Below are 20,427 nucleotides of genomic sequence, written 5' to 3'. Positions count from 1 at the left end.
ACCCACAAAAACACTCTGAGTGGGCATCTGTCTCCATTTTAGAGATGAGGAAAATGAGACACAATTAATTTGAATTAGGTATTTTGTGTCCAGAGCCTTTTTGTTGCACTGCCACAAGATAGAAGAGGCAGTAGGTCTCTCTTCCACTAGGCCATCAAAGGAAGCAGGTTCTTTTCGTTTTTACCATCTCCTATGGTGGTTTCCTCATGTGCATGTGGAAGATGGTAATGAAAGAAAATGGAGCGAGAAATTTTCTTCTTAAAGTACATGACTAGGCAGTTGTATTTACCATTGTGACTCACATACCATTGGCCAAAAATTGGTCATAGGACTGTATGTACTACAAGGGAGGCTGGAGTCTATAGCATCTAGCTAAAACTCAGGTTCTTTTACTAAAAGGAAGGAGCAGGGGACATATACCTGAAGGGTGAGGAGGAGTTTATATCCTTTGCTAAAATAAGTCACATTGGAAATCTAAGTCAAAAAGAATTTAATGAAAGTGTTGTCAGCAAGACAGAGGGGTGGAAGGTCCCAACACTTGTGTCCCTCACAAATACCACAACAAATAACTCCAACCAACTATACATTGATGGAAATATCTTGGGGATACGTAGCTCTGGACTACAGTGAAGAAAGATTAAAAACCCTGCAGAGCTCAAAAACTGAGGATCACCACATAGAAAAGCATGGGAAGCATTTTATCTCTGTCACTCCATGCCCGAGCCCAGAGCAGCTCAGCACTGGGGCGGGGGTGTGGGTTCCCTCAGAGGATTTTTATCTCACAGGGAAAAGGAGAACAGAGGAACCCTAGCAAGCCTCACTGCTGTGGACATTTGCTGCCTTTGCTACCAAGCTTTCTCAAGTCTTCAGTAAAGCCGATCTCAGCTGACGGAGCTGCCTAGAATCTCACCTGCTGCATTTACTCACTGGAAATGGAGCTGTCACTTTGGGTCTGTGCTGCTGTTGCATCTCCTCCTGACTGGAGTCATTGCAATGAGCCCCAGATACCCAGACCCTTTTTCACGAGAGATCTGTACACTGTTGCACCTTAGGCACCAATGCCATCGCTGCAGCAAGTGCATCTGTGTCCCAGGATCCAGACACTGTGGTAGTTTGCATGTACCTGATTCCAGGACCCCAACTGTGCTACTGTTCTGAGTGGCAGCACACCAGATGAGGCACCAAAAGGAATCCCATTGGATAGAGCTTCCTCCTGTGGGCAGAAAGGGAGAATAAGGAGATCCCAGCAACTTGAAGATCCCCATATCTCTAGCCACCACTGCCACTTGCAGGACCTGTGCAGCATTTGCCACAGAAGACCTCTATGGTCTTTGCTGACACTGACCTCAGTTTAGGGAGCTGTATGAAGATATGAAGACCATGCATGCCGTTGTGCCTTCTCAAGATGCTGCATCCTACCCAGCTGATGCTCTCAGACTTTTACTTCTGGTAAAAGTCTTCCCAATCCAAAGTATTCCTAAAAGGCTGGAAGAAGTGACTGTACCCTCAAATGTGCAGCCATCAGCACGAAACCACCAGAAACACGAAAAAGCAAGGAAACATGATACTACTAAAGGAATGCAATGATCTTCCAGCAATTCATCCCAAAGGAATGGAGATCTGCAAGTTATCCGAAAAAGAATTCAAAATAATTATTTTAAGGAAGCTCAGATAATTCAAGAGAAAACAGACAACTCAATGAATTTAGTAAAACAATACATGAACAAGATCAGAAATTCAGCAATGAGAAATAAATCATAAATGAACCAAATGGGAATTGTGATGCGAAGAAAATAATGAAATGAAAAATATGATAGTGAACTTTAATATCAGGCACAATAAAATAGAAGAAAGAATCTGTGAACTTGAAGACAGGTCTCTTGCTATCTAATCTGAAGAGAAAAAAGAAATTAGAATGAAAAAGAGTGAAGAAAGCCTGTGTGAATAATGGGACACCATGGAGTGAAACAATATCTGTATTATGGGAATTCCAGAAGGAGAAGAGAGAACAAAAGGGACAGGAAATTTAAAGGTAGAATGGCTGAAAACTTACCAAATCTGGGGAGAGAGATGGCCATTTAGGTGCATGAACCCCAAAGATTTCCAAACAGATTCATTCCGTCATGAACCCCAAAGATTTCCAAACAGATTCATTCCGTTGAGATCTTCACTGAAACATTATATTCAAACTCTTGAAAATCAAAGACAGAATTTTGAAAGCTGCAAGAGAAGAAAGACTTATCACCTGCAAGGTAGTCCTGACAAGGTATTTAGCAGATACCTCCGCAGAAACTCTTCAGACCAGGAGTGAGTGGGATGATATACAGGAGCAAAAGTAGGCTTACAGTTGTATGTGAAACACAGGTTAGTTATTCTTCTGTTATTATTTATTAATTACTGTATATTTTTCCACACAAACAACTGTAAACATTATTTTTAAAAATCCACATCAGAGGATGTTTTTAAAAACTGATTTTAGAGCAAGAGGAAGGGAGAGGGAGAAAGAGAGAAGTATCAATGTGAAAGAAAAACATTGATTGGGTGCCTCTTGTATGTTCCCTGACCAAGGATTGAACTCACAACCTACCTGTGTTCCCTGACTAGGGGTCAAACCCACAACTTTTTGGTGTACATTATTAAATTTAAAAAACAAAGCATTAGTAAAGAACTCATTCATTTTTACAGTGCTTTTCCAGATTTTAAAGCACTTTCACTTTATCTCATAGGTTTTTCAACAACTGGGACAGCCTTAAAGACATTTTTAATAAGATGTTTAATTTTCCTTTGGTAATTGAAATACACACATATAAATAAATAAGAACGTTCTGCCTTTGGATGTGCATGTTGTAGAATGCTTACCTCTGACCTACTTACTTATAGCACATTTTGTATCACAGTGGATGACGTAGTAGATGAAAGTGATGACAACGATGATATTGATTTAGAGGCTGAAAATGAAACCGAAAATGAAGATGACCTAGATAAAAATTTTAAGGTTAGTATAAATTTATGCCTTCAGTCAACTTAATAAATTGTATACACAGTTGTAAAACAAGGATTTGCTAAATAGATACAGTTAATGATAGATTAATTTGTTCTGTTCACATCTTTTTATCATGGCTGACTATAAAGAGAAAATAATGCTGCTTTGAATGCATTGGTCTGAAGAGGGCCAATACATTTTTTCTTCACTCTGCCTATTTTACAGGTAAATCAATCTTTTTAATATTAAAAGGTTTTATTCTGTATATAAATATAAAATATTAAAATTATATTTATTTGAATTATCAGTGAAGATATAGTGAAAAAGCACTTTAAAGTACCAATTACTATAGTAGCACCAAACCATTAATTACTGAGGTATATCTTACAAAATATATGCAAAAGTTTATATCTTGACAATCACAAAACATGGATTAAAGAAATAGATCTGAAGAAATGGATAAATATAATATGTTTATGGATTGGAAGACTTAATACTATTTACAGGTAAATTATCATTATTTTTAAATAGAAAGCTACTCTCTTATAAGGCTGTATTTTCAAAATATAATATTGAATATTGACCTAGTATGGCTAGAGAAAATAATACTTTTGTAAATTTTTTGTCATTTTGAAAGCATTGTCTTAATTTATTTCATGCCAGTCAATAAAATTATATATTTTTGATTCATCAATGCATAGTTTAAGTTATATGAAATTACTTATTCATGTAATAATAATTACACAATAATGATATGATAATTAAGATGATATTCTTTAAATAAAGCCAGTCTATTATTTATGGCAAGGAGAAAAATCTTTTTTATTGGTTATATAAAAAATGGCTAAATTCAAGAATATGAAGTATGAGAAATACATAGCATGTTTTTCCTTTTAAATTACTTATTAATAGGAAATTATAAATATAGTCAGGTACATGTATATAAAGCATTTTAAAGATTGAAGCATAGAATAATGCAGAAAAATAAGTAGTTAACTGTGGTAGTAATATAAATGCAAAAGTAAAAATGAATGCCAATCAAAAATTAATAAGTGGTATAATGATCTCTCTTTAGCCACCAATGAAGGTAATAATGAGCTTGCATTTGTGTGAGGCCAGAGTTGTTGAGGGCCATAGAAAAGCTTGGGTAGTAGGTAAGCTGACACTCATTTTCTCATCATGGTGTATGTTAATGAGCTCTTTGAACAGATAGAGACCAAGTTGCTCCTGGACCATGCCCTGTTTCTCTGAGGTCATACTTCTTCTTTAAACTTACCCTCTTCTTTTCTGAAAGGTCACGGGGATCATTTCTGGCTGTTGTTCCACTCCTTTTCTTTTCCCTGCAAAACAGAGTGAATGGTGACACTGAGCGTTTCTGAGGGCACTTTACTGACCATAAAATATGAGTGCATGATGATAATCATTAGTCTCTCTTGGAGCAGTGACTAACGGTGTATGCTCTGGTGCCTCTGACGACTCTGATGGCCTGGCTCCTCTATTTGCAAGTTGTGTAATTTTGAGCAAGCCACTTAACCTCTCTGTACCTGTTTCCTCCTCACTTAAATGGAGGTGATGATGCTATTACTTCATAGTGTTCTTATGCAGATTAGATTAGATAATATATTTAAAATCCTTAGCATATGCTTCACATATTTTCAGTGCTCAATAAATGTTGGTTATTTAGATTATCACCAACACCATCATATACTTATGTTTTTCAATTTAGTTTCCTTAAGTTTTCCTTCAATATGAGCAAAATGATGACAGTTAGGGAGATTAGGGGAACATATTTTAGTTTTGATCTTGATACTAGTTTTTCTATCTTGAGGAGCCCAAATACCATTTTATTATTAGAATAACCTTTGAAAAAAACAAAACAACCAAAACAATAATAATAATGGTCCAAAAATACAAGCAAATTTTAATTTATGCTAAAATTAATATACCCTTTATTTAGTGATTATTCTGTAATTACATGTAATTAATAATTTGGAAATCTTTAAATCTGAAATGTATTCTGTAATTTTATACTTTTCTAACTGATGGCATGCCATTTTTACTATTTCAGAATGATGATATTGAAACAGATATTAACAAACTAAAGCCCCAGCAAGAACCAGGACGAACGATTGAAGAGCTTAAAATATATGAACACCTTTTTCCTGAGCTTGTTGATGATTTTCAGGTATAACTATAAAAAATTCAGCATCTTAACTGATTTTGAGAAAAAAGTGTTTTCCCCCCTTAGATGTACACTGTTTTCATTTCTCCAAAATGAAAGTAGTATTGCTTTTCAAGTGACATTGGACAATTACTTCAACATTCTGATTTTAAATTGCTTATCTGTAAATTAAGGGAACTAGCTGATTTAATTGACATAGTATTTTACTCCTTAAAAAATATTCTTGCCCTGGCTGTTGTGGCTCAGTTGGTTGGAGTGTTGTCCTGTAACCAAAACGTTGTGGGTTTGGTTCCTGGTCGGGGCATATACCTTGGTTGCAGGTTCAATCCCTAGTCCTGGCGTGTATGGGAGGCAGCCAATTGGTACTTCTCTCTTGCACCTATGTTTCTCTCTCCCCCTTCCTCTTTCTCTGAAAGCAAAGAAAAAAAATGTCCTCAGGTGAGAATAATATATATAATAAATATGGCATTTCAAAATCTGTTTAAAAGTCTTCTTTGTATCAGTTGCATTCAACTAAGGGGAGATGAGAGCTAAGAAACTGCTAAATTTAAAATATGTATAGTCTATGCATGTTGAATTTTTTTCCCTGAAGTGATTGTAGAATTGTGGAATGTCTGGGAGAGAGGAAGGCAACTCGAAGTCTTTATATCTAGTTTAGTTCATAGGGAGAGTGACTTCTTGTTAACATTTCTTACCTTCATTTATTTGCTGGAATACAATGATTCAGCCTGGATTAAACAGCAAATAAAGTTGATTGAATGATGGCAATTAATGGATCTAATCTTATTCTCACTGTGCTGCTCGCTTGTGGTGGGTCCTTGAGTAAGTCTGAAAATGCCTAGGATCGTAAACTGTGAAATAAAGGATTTGAAGCAGATAATACCAGATTTATTGAGCTCTTGCTACAAAATCCTATGCCCCTAAATTCCACATATTGATACTTAGCTTCCAGTTGCTTAAATAAAAAGACTTTAATGTGAGGTCGTATGTGAGAAATAAAAAAAGAGAAATACTTGTTAGCTAATGTTTACATTTCACAGTTCTAATTATTCAGGTTTCTCTTTGGGAACTTAGGAGTTTTGGCTGCAGTGGAAGGAGCAGCAAGTTACCCTCCTTCCCACTTCTCAAGTGTCTTGGTTCCTCCCAGCCCCATAGATTTGGGATATGGGAAGGTACTATGAAATCAGGAGTAGTAAAAAAAGGCAGGAATGAAAGAGAGGGTCTTGGTCAAAAAGAGGAGAAAAAGAAGGTAGGAAGAGGCATTTGGAAAAGGATACAGGTTGATTTTCGAACAATCAGCCTACAGGAAATGTCTGGCTGCTGTTTTAACACTTTTCTAACCAGGAGAGAATTGCTTAGAAGTAAAACCGCGGAGATACCAAATACTGCTAACTCAAAGCAGAAAAGTATTGTGGAAGGGATTTGGGGAAGGAATTGATTATTATATAAAGAAATCACCTGTTTTCTTCTGTATGTGCATATGAGAACTATATAATGTGATTAAAAATTGTCAGAATAGAGAGGAACAATTTTTAGCGGGTGCGAAGGCCAGGATTTTGATTCTTATTCTTTCACAAGACAGTTCTTTTTTCTTGTAGGCTACAATGACGAGGTCTTCTTGTATGTCTGCCTATTAGTTCATCATTTAGAGTAGGTTATTACCCTTGATGGTTTCTTGCTTGATACCTATGAACAGCAGGCCAACTTGCCCTTTGTTTTGGCTGCTCCTAGAGCAGGTTCCTACTTTGGTCTGACTTGGTGTGTTCAGCTTTGTCTCAGTGAGAGATCTCTGAAAAATCTTCTTCCCAAGTGAGTACTCCTTTTTATTGTGTCGAAGCAAAAGAAGCTACTTCAATATTTCAGCTAGTACATAGTTATTAACGCATTCTCTATTTTGCCATGAAGTTTTATGTAGAATAGTTAGCTCTATATCTGTAACATGTGTTAGAGGAAATAGCACATTATCTTTATTTACAAAATTGGGAAATCATTTCTAAAGTAATTGTGTTGATACTTGACTGTCTGATTTTTAGGTTTCAGAAGAATGCATTGTGCAAATGCTTTAGTGTCTAGTTTTTAAAAGTTTTTATTTATTGATTTTAGAGAGAGAGTAAATGGGGGAAGGGGGAAGGGAAGGAGACAGTAAGAGTGTGTGTGTGTGTGTGTGTGTGAGAGAGAGAGAGAGAGAGAGAGAAGAGAGAGAGAGACATCGATTTGTTTCACTTATTGATGGATTCATTGGTTGATTCTTGTATGTGCCCTGATCAGGGATCAAATCCACAATCTTGGTGTATCAAGTGACACTCTAACCAACTAAGCTACCTGGCCAGGGCCTTTAGTCTCTGTTTTTCTGAAGTCTGTGTCAGAACTACATATAGGCAGCAGTATTTAAGTGCTATACTTATGAGATTTAAAAATGTTGGTTGGTGCCAGATATGAAGTGTTTGAAGATGTTTTTCCCCCTATCATTATATCAAATACTAGAAGGTCATGAGATAGTAAACATAAATGAAATTAATATTATGACTTTTTACACTTTGATTTGCATGTCATTTTCAACATCAACCAATGAAGGTTAAAATTAATTGATATATGTATTTTGAATAGTGAACACTACCCATTTTGTTTCCAGATGTGTTAAATCTGTTATTCAGTGACCAGATGGAGGCAAAATGAATTATTAAAGTACTTATCAACAGACTTTTTGAGGAAAACTTATATGCTTTGAAAGCTATGATTATTTATTCATAATGACAATTATAATTTCATTTGCTTTTGTTTCTTGATGGCACAATATGGGAAGTGTCAAAATTCTGCATTTTCACAGCTCTTTTATTTTTATCTGTAATAGCATGATAACATTTACCATATGGACATTATTTTTATTTTTAGTTTTTCCCTCTTTCTAATTTGATTTTGCATTTTTATTAAAGTTATACATGGTCAGAGTTTTAAGAGTCAAATAGCTTTCATAGCTTAATCAGGAAAACTATTGTCCCCTTCCTACCTGCTATTTTCTACAGTCACTTTTAGTATGTCTTTGAAGTTAATCCCCATGTTTCTAAATGATATACTAAGAGTGCTAAGTCTTGATTTTTTCAGCTTTTGTTATTATTTTTCAGTTTTATCATTTAATATGGTAATATTATCATTTTAAGATAGGCATGTAGTTAGTACTTTTCAGCCTTTCTTCTTTCCCAGTATTTAAATTTTTAGGTGATACATTTTACTGTGACTACTGTGTTAGCTGTATCACATAAGTTTTGGGTTTTAGTATTTTAATTATCTTTTGTTTTGAAAACTTTATTTATATTATGATTTTTTCCTTTGATTCACTGGTAATGTCCCAGCTGGATTAATTTTTAATTTATTTCTAGCATATTGTTATAGGATAAGAGGACATAATTCTTTATTCTTGTAATCCTTTGACATTTTTGAGGCTTACTTTATGGTTTTAAATGTGGGCAAGTTTTGTTATTATTTTTTGTGTCCTTGAAAGAGTTCTTCTGTGCTTGTTAGGCATGGTTGTATGTTTGCCTATTAGGAAAAGATTGTTAATTGTGTTGATAACTTCTTTTCTATTTCTGTGGACTTATATTCCTATGATAGCAGTTACTGTGCAGGTCTGTCAACTTTTGTTATATATTTTTTGAGGCTTATTATTTATTGAGTATATTTATTGATTTCCTTTTGAACTTTTTATTTTTATGACGTTACTGTCTTTATCTTTAAGACTTTAAGGCAAAATGGTTTTTAAAATATAGTAATGTAGTTACATTTTATGTTCATTTCGGTTATATCCCTGGTATCTTTTAAAAATCTTTTTACCTTCAACTTTTTGATATCCTTAGGTATATATCTTTTAAACAGCATATAATTGGATTAAAAAATCAAGTCTGAGTCTTTGCCATTAACTGGGGCATATCGTTTACATAATGTCATTCTTATATTTGGGTTTATCTTTATGAGATCTTATTTTGTATTTTCATTTGTTTTTCTCTATGGTTTTGTCCCTTTTCCTTGCTTTCATTTGGATAATTTTTTTATTGTTTCACCCTTACTAGTTTGAAAATGATAATTTTTTATTTTAAACCACTTTGTTGAGGTATAATTTACATATAACCAACTATTAATTTAAAGTGTAAGTTTGAGTTTGACATATATGCAAAAATTTTCATTACTCTTGATATGAAACACACATTTACTAAATTCTGAAGTTAAGGCCTTCCTTTTCCTTTTCTCTTATAAAAGGAAACTTAGAGTACTTAACTATAATCACCTCCCCAACCAACTTATAACTCTAGCTTTTAAAGACACTATATGATGGTGCTTTGTGTTTTACATTAATTTTTAAAGATTTATCCACATTTTTACTATCCTTCTATTTTTCATGTATTCATGCTTCTCAGATCTTCTGTCTGAATTACTTTCCTTCTGTCTGAAATGTGTCTTTTGGTGTTTGTCTCTCTTTCTGTCTTTTGGTCTGAAAGTGTCTTTATTTGGTACTCAGCTTTGAAACTCAGTCTCTTTTTTTTTCTGGCTTATTTATTAAAATCAATTTTATTAAAGGATAAGTATATGCAATAAATTATATACATTTAAGTTCAACAAGTTTTGACAAACTTATACAGCTGTAACTATCAACCCAGTCAATAAACAGAATTATTTCCATCACCCCAGAAGGTCTGCCTAGGCCCCTTTTATTCAGTCTTCTCATCTCCTGCCCAGGTATATATTGACCTTCTATCTGTCACTGTGGGTTACTTTTGCCTGTTTGAGAACTTCTCACAACTGTAATCATATAGTGTGTGATCTTCTGTGTAAAGCTTCTTTTGTTCAGCATATGTTTTTGAGTTTCACATACATTATTACATGATAAGTGATTTTTTTTCTTTATTGCTGAATAGTAGTTCCTTGTATGACTACACAATTTCTTTATCCATTCTCTTAAGGATGAATATTGGAATGTTAGCCTTTTTGGGCTGTTATGAATAAAATTGATACTAATATCAGTATACAAAGCTTTTTGGTGGAAATATTCCTTAATTTCTCTTGTGTAAATAAATAACCTACAAGTGAAAATGCTGGGTTATGATAAGTGTATGTTTTAACTTTATAAGAAATTTTTTCTGGTGACTTTTAAGATTATTATTTTATTTTTTATTTTTTGGTTTTTCAATTGCAGTTGTCCCATTTTCCCCCCATTTCTCTCCCCCACCCAGCCCACCCCCTCTCCCACAATCATATCCCTTCCCGTTGTCCATGTCCATGAGTCATTTATACAGGTTCTTTGACTAAACCCTTCCCTTACTTATCCCCCTTCTCCCCCCCCCCTTGACTGCTATTCTGCTCTTTTTTCTGTTTAGTTTGTTTTTTTTTTGTGTGTGTTGTTATTTAATTTCCTGTATTAGGTGATATCATATGGTATTTTTCTTTCTTTGCCTGGCTTATTTCACTAAGCATAATTCTCTCTAGTCCCATCCATGTTGTTGCAAATGGCAGGAGTTCCTTCTTTCTTTCTTCTACATAGTATTCCATTGTATAAATGTACCACAGTTTTTTGATCCACTCATCTACAGATTTAGGCTGTTTCCAGCACTTGGCTATTGTAAACAGTGCTGCTATGAACATAGGGAGTGCATAAGTTCTTTTGAATTAGTGTTTTAGGATTTTTCAGGTATAATCCTAGTAGTGGAATTGCTGGTTCAGAAGGCAGTTCCATTTTTAGTTTTTTGAGGTAATTCCATACTGTTTTCCCTAGTGGCTTCACCAGTCTGCATTCCCACCAACAGTGCAGTAGGGTTCCCGTTTCTCCACATCCTCGCCAGCACTTGTTGTTTGTTGATTTGTTGATGATGGCCATTCTGACTGGTGTAAAATGGTATCTCATTGTGGTTTTTATTTGCATCTCCCTGATGGCTAATGATGTTGAGCTTTTTTCATGTGTCTATGGACCTTCTGTATGTCCTCTTCGGAGAAGTGTTTGTTCAGGTCCTTTGCCCATTTTTTAATTGGGTTATTTGTTTTCTTGATGTTGAGTTGTATAAGCTCTTTATATATTTTGGAGATCAGTCCCCTGTCTGTGATGTCACTGGCAAATATGTTTTCCCATATGGTTGGTTTCCTTTTCATCTTGCTGATGTTTTCTTTTGCTGAGCAGAAGCTCTTTAGTTTGATGTAATCCCATTTGTTTATTTTTTCCTTTATTTCTCTTGCCTTAGGAGATGTATCCGTGAAGATATTGTTGTGTGAGATATCTGATATTTTCTTGCCTATGTTTTCCTCTAGGACTTTTATGGTATCACAGCTTACATTTAAGTCTTTGATCCATCTTGAGTTTATTCTCGTGTGTGGTGTAAGTTGGTGGTCTAGTTTCATTTTTTTGCAAGTCCCTATCCAGTTCTCCCAGCACCATTTGTTAAAGAGGCTCTTCTCACTCCATTTTATGTTCCTTCCTCCTTTATCAAAGATTAGTTGACCATAGAGGCCTGGGTTTATTTCTGGACTCTCTATTCTGTTCCATTGATCTATATGTCTGTTCTTGTGCCAGTACCAGACTGTTTTGATCACAGTGGCTTTGTAGCATTGTTTGATATCTGGTGTTGTGATTCTTCCTGCTGTGTTCTTCTGTCTCAAGACTGCTTTCGCTATTCGGGGTCTTTTTTGGTTCCATATAAATTTTTGGAGTATTTGTTCTAGGTCTGTGAAATATGTAATTGGTATTTTAATAGGGATTGCATTGAATCTGTAAATTGCTTTGGGTAGTATGGCCATTTTGATGATGTTGATTCTTCCCATCCAAGAACATGGTATTTGCTTCCATTTATTTGTAACTTCCTTAATTTCTTTCTTCAATGTTATGTAATTTTCAGAGTACAGGTCTTTTATCCTTTGGTTAAGTTTATTTTTAGGTACTTTATTTTTCTTCTTGCTATAGTAAGTGGTATTTTCTTTTTTGTCTCTGTCTCTGATATTTTATTGTTGGTGTACAGAAATGCCTTATATTTCTGTATATTTATTTTGTACCCTGCTATTTTGCCAAATTCACTTATTATATCGAGTAGTCTTTTAGTGGAGTTTATAGGATTTTCTAGGTATACTATCATGTCATCTGCATATAATGAAAGTTTACTTCCTCTTTCCCAATTTGGATGCCTTTTATTTCTTTTTCTTGTCTGATTGCTGTGGCTAGGACTTCCAACACTATGTTGAATAGGAGTGGAGAGAGTGGACAGCCTTGTCTAGTTACTGATTTCAGGGGGAATGCTTTCAGTTTTTGTCCATTGAGTATGATGTTGACTTCAGGCTTCTCATATATAGCCTTAATTATGTTAAGGTATGCTCCCTCTATTCTCATTTTGCTGAGTGTTTTCATCATAAATGGGTGTTGTACTTTATCAAAAGATAATTATTTTTTAGCTTCAATGCTGTGCATTTTCCCGGTAGTGTTGAATAATTGTGGGTATTCTATTTTTAAATCTTGTTTGGGATTCATTGTCTTTGGGAATTTATGAGTTGCTTTCCCATAGGATATGGAAAAACTCTTCTCAAAATCCTCAAAATAAATACCAAAATTCTTACAGTAGCCTGTAAAGCCCTACAGTACCTATCTCTTTTTTACCTTTTGAGATCATCTTGCTCATTGTGTTCCAGTTATGCTAACCACCTTGAACACACCAGGCATTTGTCCACTCTGGGTCCTATGCACTGTCTTTGCTTATATTTCATCTCATGAGGCTTCCCTAATCAGTGGCGTTTAAAATTTTGACTCAGCTCTGCTCCCCTGGCACTCTCAACTCATAGTACTTCTCCCTCTACCCTTTTTGTTATAACACTTTACCCTTTTGATATTCCATAAAATATGTTTATGTCGTGTTTATTATTTGTTGTATTGACAATCTTCTCCCCTCCACCCTTAGAAGAATATATGCTGCAAAAGGGAAGAGTTGTTTTGTGTTTTTTAAGTGATGAGTTTTAAGTTCCTGAAACAGTGTTTGGCACAAAACAGGCACTTGTAGATATTTGTTGAATTAGTGAGTAACAATTTGGTTGTAATTTCTTTAGGAGGATTTTGGATGATTTTAACGTCTTTTTTTACTTTTCTAAAATTTTCCATATTTTTGTTTTATATATATAGGCATTATTTTTATAATAGAAAAAGTAAAATAAGTGTAATGAATTTTGTTGTGGTTAAATACAGGGGGAGCAAAAGTAGATTCACAGTTATGAGTATGTGTAACACAGTTTATTCTTGTATTATTATTTATTAATTATTGTATTATTTTTCATACAAACAACTGTAAATCTAATTTTGCCCTGTCCTGGATTGTGTCTTTTATTAGCAAGATTAAGATATACTGTTTTATTCATCTTAAAAATTTTTAAATATTACATTTCTAAGGCAGCATATAAAGTGAATATGGTCTTAGTTTTTTAAACACATTTTAATATTTACAGATAAAAGTTTAAACATATTCTTTTATTTTCAAAGGACTATGACTTAATCTCCAAAGAGCCAAAGCCTTTAGAATTTGAGGGAAAAGTACGTGGTCCTATTGTTGTGCCTACAGCAGGAGAGGAAGCAGCTGGGAATTCAGGCAGTTTAAGAAAAGGAGTTGTAATGAAAGCGAATGTATCTCCCAAAGGAGATGAAGGTGATGAGAAGCCTACCTTTATGGATCTGGCAAAAGAAGATATTAACGATAATGACAGAACATTACAACAGCAGTTAGGTGATCAAAATAGAACTATTTCATCAGTCCATGGCTTCAACAGTGATATTGTGAAGGCCTTGGACCGAATTACATTGCAGAATATTCCTTCTCAAACAGCTCCAGGTTGTACTGCAGGAATGAAGGACTACAGTCTCCCTCTTACTGTCGTTACATGCCCTAAAGCATGTCCACACATGGCTACTTGTGGAAATGTTCTGTTTGAGGGAAGAACAGTTCAGCTAGGGAAGCTTTGCTGTACTGGAGTTGAAACTGAGGATGATGAAGATACTGAGTCTACTTCATCAGTGGAACAAGCATCAATTGAAGTCTCTGATGGACCAACACTCCATGACTCAGATCTCTATATTGAGATTGTGAAAAATACAAAGTCTGTCCCAGAATATTCAGAGGTGGCTTATCCTGATTATTTTGGTCACATTCCACCTCCATTCAAAGAGCCTATTTTAGAAAGGCCTTATGGTGTACAAAGGTGAGTAAAGAGTCTTTCTTCCTTCTAAATAAGACCATTGTTAAAATATGAGGCATGCTTAAAAAAATTGGGTATTTAGGAGGAAAATTACTCTTAATTTAAGTTATTGTAATTTTTTTCCTGCTTTGGGAATTTTACATTGCTTTGAAATTGTCCTTATGGGTTTACTTTGTTTATTTTCTAAGCTCATTACTTATTCAAACGAAGGCAGCATAAAAAACCTGACTACATCATGGAATCACATACAACATAGCATCAGGACAAGGGACTTACTTTGCTGGGACAAATTAGAGATTTTTAATATATTTTTAAAAAGATTTTATTTATTTATTTTTGGAGAGAGAGGAAAGGAGGGGGAAGGAAAGGGTGAGAAACATCGATGTGAGAGAGAAACATCCATCAGTTGCCTCTTGTATGTGCCCTTTCGGGACCGAACCTGCACCCAGGCATGTGCCCTGACTGGGAATGGAACCAGCGACCTTTTGCTTTGTGGGACAGTGCCCAACCAACAGAGCCACATGGGTCAGAGTGAAATTTTCATGTCTGAAAATGTAAAAAATTAATTAGTAACCTTTGAATAAATATTATATTAGCAATATGTATTTAGTAATTTGATTACCTTTTGAACTTGATTTAGATTAGGATTTAACAATAGTAGTATGGATAGTATTATTTTGTAGTGAAATTTGAAATTGGAACTATACAGTGTAAAAATTTGGGATTCATAAAAGCAGTAACTAAAGTTACTAAATCTTGCTAATTAATTTTAGAAATGATAGTATTAACAATTACTAACTAGTGACTGTTTGGCATATAAATACATTTTTGGTGTGACTTGACTATTTTCAGTTATTACGGTTAAGATTTTGAGATAATGGCTTACCAGTACCTAAAAACATTTATTTGCTCTTGTTATGAACATAGTTTGTGATAATAAAAGAAGACATTATTTTGGATATTTGAGTCTCTGTAGACTATAAGCTCCTTTAAAAGAGGCAACAACTGTGTCTTTTTTTTTTTTTTTTTTTATCTTTAGCATGTAGTATAATTAACCATTTTTACTTGGCAACTTAGTATATGTTTAATTATCCCAGTTGGCTCTTTGATCGACAGGTGTGGAATCACATACAACACAGAGTCAGGATAGGGGATTGACTTGGCTGGGAAAGGTGTGTGTGTGGGAGTGGGCCTGTTCCGTGGCATCTAGTGGTTGAGTTATAGACTGCACAATCCAGAGTCAGCGGGCCTCTTAGGTTGCTGGAGAAGCCTTCAAAAGGCACTAAATTGGAAACTTCCACATGGTTTTGTATCCGCAATAGAAAGCAAGAGGCTGGGAACCAGGAAGTGGTAATAGAAAACAGAAAAATCCTACCTAATATACTTGCCATGTCCCAGTGGGGGGCTTTGTGCTTTCTGTTCCTGAACCTCTGAGCTCTGCAGGATTAGCAGTCCTGGTCGTCAGAGTGGGTACAGCCTTCCCATGGGGTACCTAGCAAAGGTACAACTTAACTACAAGCTGTGGTCGTCAACGGGTTACTTTAGACCCTTGTATCTGGCACACAGGAGTAGTTGCCAGTAGCCTTTAGCTGCCATACCTTTGGGATCTATAGTAGCATCCATGCTGAGGCCATTCATTGACCACGGTGGGGTCACTAGAGCTGAACTATTCTTGACCAGTGCAGGGGTTTGCTAATAGGCTGTCTTTGCCCTGGGGCGCCTTGTGGACGTGGCTGAGACTTGCAGAGCCACACTGCAGTCTGTGGCTCCTCCTGCTGAGTGCACTCTCCTTTCCCAGGTATCACACACGCTTTTTGGACAGACTTGAAGGCCCTCCTCACCTACTACTAATGCCTTTCTCCTTTGTTCTGTACATGTTTCCCCCAGTAGATCTCTTCCACATCTGATTGTGTCTTGACATTTGCTTTTTGAAGGACCTTAACTGATGCATCTGCAATGAGTTAGGATCAGTCAGCAACTTGATTTTTCTCCTTTTTAGTGTTACCTCTAAGGCTCTTTACCTCCACAGAGTCAAAGATGTCATAATGGCCACAGAAGGCACTTATTTATTTTATTTATTTATTATTATTTCTAAGTTAGACTTTTTAAAAAATTGATTTTTAGAGGGAGAGAAAGGAAAGAGAGAGAGAAGAGAGAAACATCAGTTGATTCTTATATGGGCCCTGACCAGCAATCGAACCCACAATCTTGGGGTATCAGAACAACACTAAACAGCAGAGCTATTGGCCAGGGCATTAAGTGTTCTTTAAACTCAGAAAAAGTTTCTTTATTACATTGCTTCAATCTGAAAGTTTGGTTTCTTCTTAGTAGCCTACAATATCTGAGGTAAGATTAGAAGGAAGGAGAACTGTGGAATAGACTTATATTTATTGTATAAGTCTCTGATTCTCAGCCTTAATTTTAGTTAACAGTGATCCTTCTTGTTTCTCCTCATGGACTGCATTCTATGAAAGCTTTTCTCCATCAACTATTTTTTTCCCTTCTTTTGTCTCTCTTCCTTCTTTTCCCTCCTTCCTTTCTTCCTCTCCCTCTTCCTTATCCCAGAAGCAATTTCTGATGTTGGACTTTGCCCCTGCCTGGCTGGGTCTTTTAGAGAATATTATTCCACCATGGTCTCAAGCTTTACTTACTTTTTCTCCAGGACTGGGCCTGTCTTGACAGCGGAGGAATTTTTACAGTTTGGAAAATACTGTGGCTCTTCTGTAACCCTCTACTCTCTTATAGTATTCAGGATGAATACTTTCACCTCATCCCTGAGACATGGATCTTTTTATCCCTTCACGGATGTAATCTACAGATTAGAGTTCGACCTCTTGAGTATATTGGGTCACCTGTAGGACTTTTTTCCTGAAGCAGTTGATTTTTATTACTGCTTCTGTATCCAATGTAATGTACTCCTGAGTTTGTCTATTATTTAAACCAAAGCTTTAAGGTATATATTTTAGTACTAAACAGCATGATGAAAGATCAAAAGATCAATAGGAGTCGTACAATGTTTTAGAGATATGTGTGTTGGTATGTAAGTTAAGTGCAAAGGAGATGGAGCTCAAGGAAATAAAAACACTGAAATCCCATATATATATAATCATTACTCTCTAATAAATTGTTTGCCTCCATTTTATCTACTTCGTCTGGAGAATTCTCTTCTTTTATTCAGGATCTGTTACTTTGTTTTCCCATTTCAATTGCTGCTTTGTATTTTCTGTGTTAGTTGCTAAACTAATCAGCTGCTAAACTGATCAGTTGTTAATCCAATCAGTCTGTAATCAGAGGTTTGGCTTATGTGCCACAGGGTGGGGCAGAGTAATTCCTGTGGGCAGGGCTATTACTATCCCTAAGGCTGATGCCACTTGGAGAGGAGTGCTCTGCCTGAGAGTGATGGCTCCTGCAGTTAGGGGGATGACTTAGTACAGGATCCTATTGGCTGCTCCCTCAGTTCTTTCCCCAAAGCCACCATTTCTGAACTCTTTCTCAAGTGTCTCTAATCCATTCTGCTCCCCCTTTGCTGGAGCCCAGGGTTAGTGGCTGCAAACAAAATTTTGTGTTTTGGCCCTTTAAGAGTCTCTCTGTGTCTCTCCCTGGCAGACAGAAACCCTGCTGCTTTTCACAGCTGGATGTTATCTGCGTTTCTTTCAGACTCTGGTGCCATAGTCTGTGGAGCCCATCTTGGGGTTTAGACCCCACACTTCTCAGGGGGAACTCCTCAGCCACTGAAATATTTCTCCATACCTTCAGTGGCCACCCATTGGAGACCAGCCAGCTCTCTCGTGCCTTCTCCACACTCCATAACAGTTATGTTGTGGTGAACTGGTTTCTTGTGTCTGTCTTTGGTTCTAAGGCTTCTCTCCAGCTTGTTTTCAGTTGGTTATTCAGGGTGATTTTTGTACAATTTACTTGTAATTTCAGATTGGCCGTGGGAGGAGGTTAGTGTGGCAATGAGTTTGTTTTTAGACAGAACCTGTGTTCCCAGTTTTCCACACTGCCTCCCAGTTAGCCTGACCCAGTTGTATCACATGCCAGTCTGTATGTAGATTACTGCTTTTTTACCCTATTTTCCATTATGGGACATTGCTGTAGAACTGAGCTGTTATATCAGCTTTTAATACTATTTTCCTTTTAAAAACAATCAAACTTTTTAAAGTATTATTTTTTGCACTTTTGTGGTATAAATCTTACTTAATAAATTATTTTGACAAGTGGATGTATTTAATCATTACCCATACTTGATCATTTTTTTTGCATGGTGTATCACTATATGTAAGTGCCATCTTTTTTATTGTTGAAGGCCTGGGTGATACAAATTTTGGATTTGTTTGTTATTATAATTAATGGCTTCTTGAAAGGTTGTTTCTTTAAAAAGAATTTGGCATTTGAAAGCAATGACATTGAACCTAAATCAAAGATTTATATCATAATCTTTGGATAATAGGTTTTTTCTTAATGTGTTGCTTTATCAGTGATGAGTTTTTGTAGAATATAAATTAATAATAAATTATACTTAATTGTATAACTACTAGATTAGGAATTTTAGTTAGATTAAAAAATTTTTAGTATGCTTCTTTCATCTATCACATTTTAAAATATTTTCCTGAAAATTTTTAATTCTTGATTAAAATAGTTTCTTGGCTTATTTTGTTAGATTTCTAAATTATATGAGAATGAATACTCTTTAATCACACAGAAGGATCTTTGTGCAGGAGAGTAGTCTCATTTCTGCCTGAAGTTAAGGAGACTTTCAGTGTATAGGATATTCTTAAAATTTTATGATTATAATCATTTTAGCAAACTCTTTTTACTCTACTTTCTCAGTAAATCAATAAACTACAGTTCCAATTTGTATTACTAATTTTTAGTTGAAGCAAACTTGGAATTTAAGTTAGTTATATAATGGGCTTTCTCTCTTTAAGAATAGGTGATACAGTAGTCCCTCCTTACCCATGGTTTCGCTTTCCTTGGTTTCAGTTACCTGTAGTCAGCCTTGGTCTGAGAATAAATGGAAAATAATCAGAAATAAACAATTCGTAAGTTTTAAATTGCACACAGTTCTGTGCAGTGTAATGAAACCTCCTGCCATCCAGCTCCATCTTGCCTGGGATGGGAGTCATCCTTTGTCCAGTGTATCTATGCTGTAGACACTCCTGTTCATTAGTCACTTAGTGGCCACCTCAGTTATCAGGTTGACTGCCACAGTATCGCAGCACTTGTGTACAAGTCACCCTCATTTCACTTAGTAATGGCCCCAAAACACACCAGTAGTGATGCTGCCAATTCAATTATGTCAAAGAGAAGCTGTAAAGTGCTTTTTTAAAGTGAAAAGGTAAATTAATAGTACAATAAGATAGATCGAGAGAGATAGAGCATATTCATATAATGTTTATTACAGTATATTGTTATAATTGTTTGCTCTAATTGTTTTATTTTGAGTTATTGTTGTCAGTCTCTTACTGTGCCTGATTTATAAACTAAACTTTATCCTAGGTGTGTACTAAAAATATATATTTGTATATATATCTATATATAGGGTTCGGTACTATCTGTGGTTTCAGGCATCCACTGGGGGTCTTGAAACATGTCCCACTTGCCCCACTTGCACTTCTCTGCTGTGAGGAGTAGCTATGTATTAACTAACTAGCAGGCACCTTCCCACTATGGCTTTTGTAATCACTGCCTGGCGTTTCAGGCACCTGGCTCTATGACCCAGATCTATTCTGTTCCAAGCGGCAGTTTGGTGCCACTTTTCGTGATTGTTGTCTTCCTTCTCTTGAATATTCATTGGAAGATTGTGGGGTCTGTGTGTGGCTTAGGCTTTTTAGGACAGTGTCAGGGATTTTAGGAATATTCCAGTTAGTTGGTGTCCATTTTGTTGGCCTGATTCAGGGGTAGGTGAGGCCTAGAGAATCCTGGAGATGCAGGGACCACTGTCTGCTCAGTGACACAGGTATTTCCCTCCTCTGCACATTTCCTCTCCAGCTGTAGAAGAGAACAGATTCTGCAGAATGTGCAAGTGAGTTGCCAATTGCATTTTAGCTCAGTAACAGTG

The 20,427-nt window shown here is 35.8% G+C and overlaps 1 protein-coding gene across 3 annotated transcripts in view; it reads left to right on the top strand.

Annotated features, from left to right (window-relative positions):
* Positions 1 to 20,427, top strand: part of AGTPBP1 (ATP/GTP binding carboxypeptidase 1) — a 121,622-nt gene that overhangs the window by 62,816 nt on the left and 38,379 nt on the right. For all 3 annotated transcript variants that reach the window (XM_090274236.1, XM_090274235.1, XM_090274237.1), the window contains exons 12-14: positions 2,898 to 2,995; positions 5,052 to 5,168; positions 13,657 to 14,369. In XM_090274236.1, the coding sequence (XP_090130362.1) occupies positions 2,898 to 2,995; positions 5,052 to 5,168; positions 13,657 to 14,369 (928 nt within the window). The remainder of the gene's footprint in view (positions 1 to 2,897; positions 2,996 to 5,051; positions 5,169 to 13,656; positions 14,370 to 20,427) is intronic.

This window comes from Furipterus horrens, unplaced genomic scaffold (genome assembly GCF_987537825.1).
Source record: "Furipterus horrens unplaced genomic scaffold, mFurHor1.1.pri manual_scaffold_4, whole genome shotgun sequence".
Lineage (NCBI taxonomy): Eukaryota > Metazoa > Chordata > Mammalia > Chiroptera > Furipteridae > Furipterus > Furipterus horrens.
This window is presented reverse-complemented; position numbering and strand designations above follow the sequence as displayed.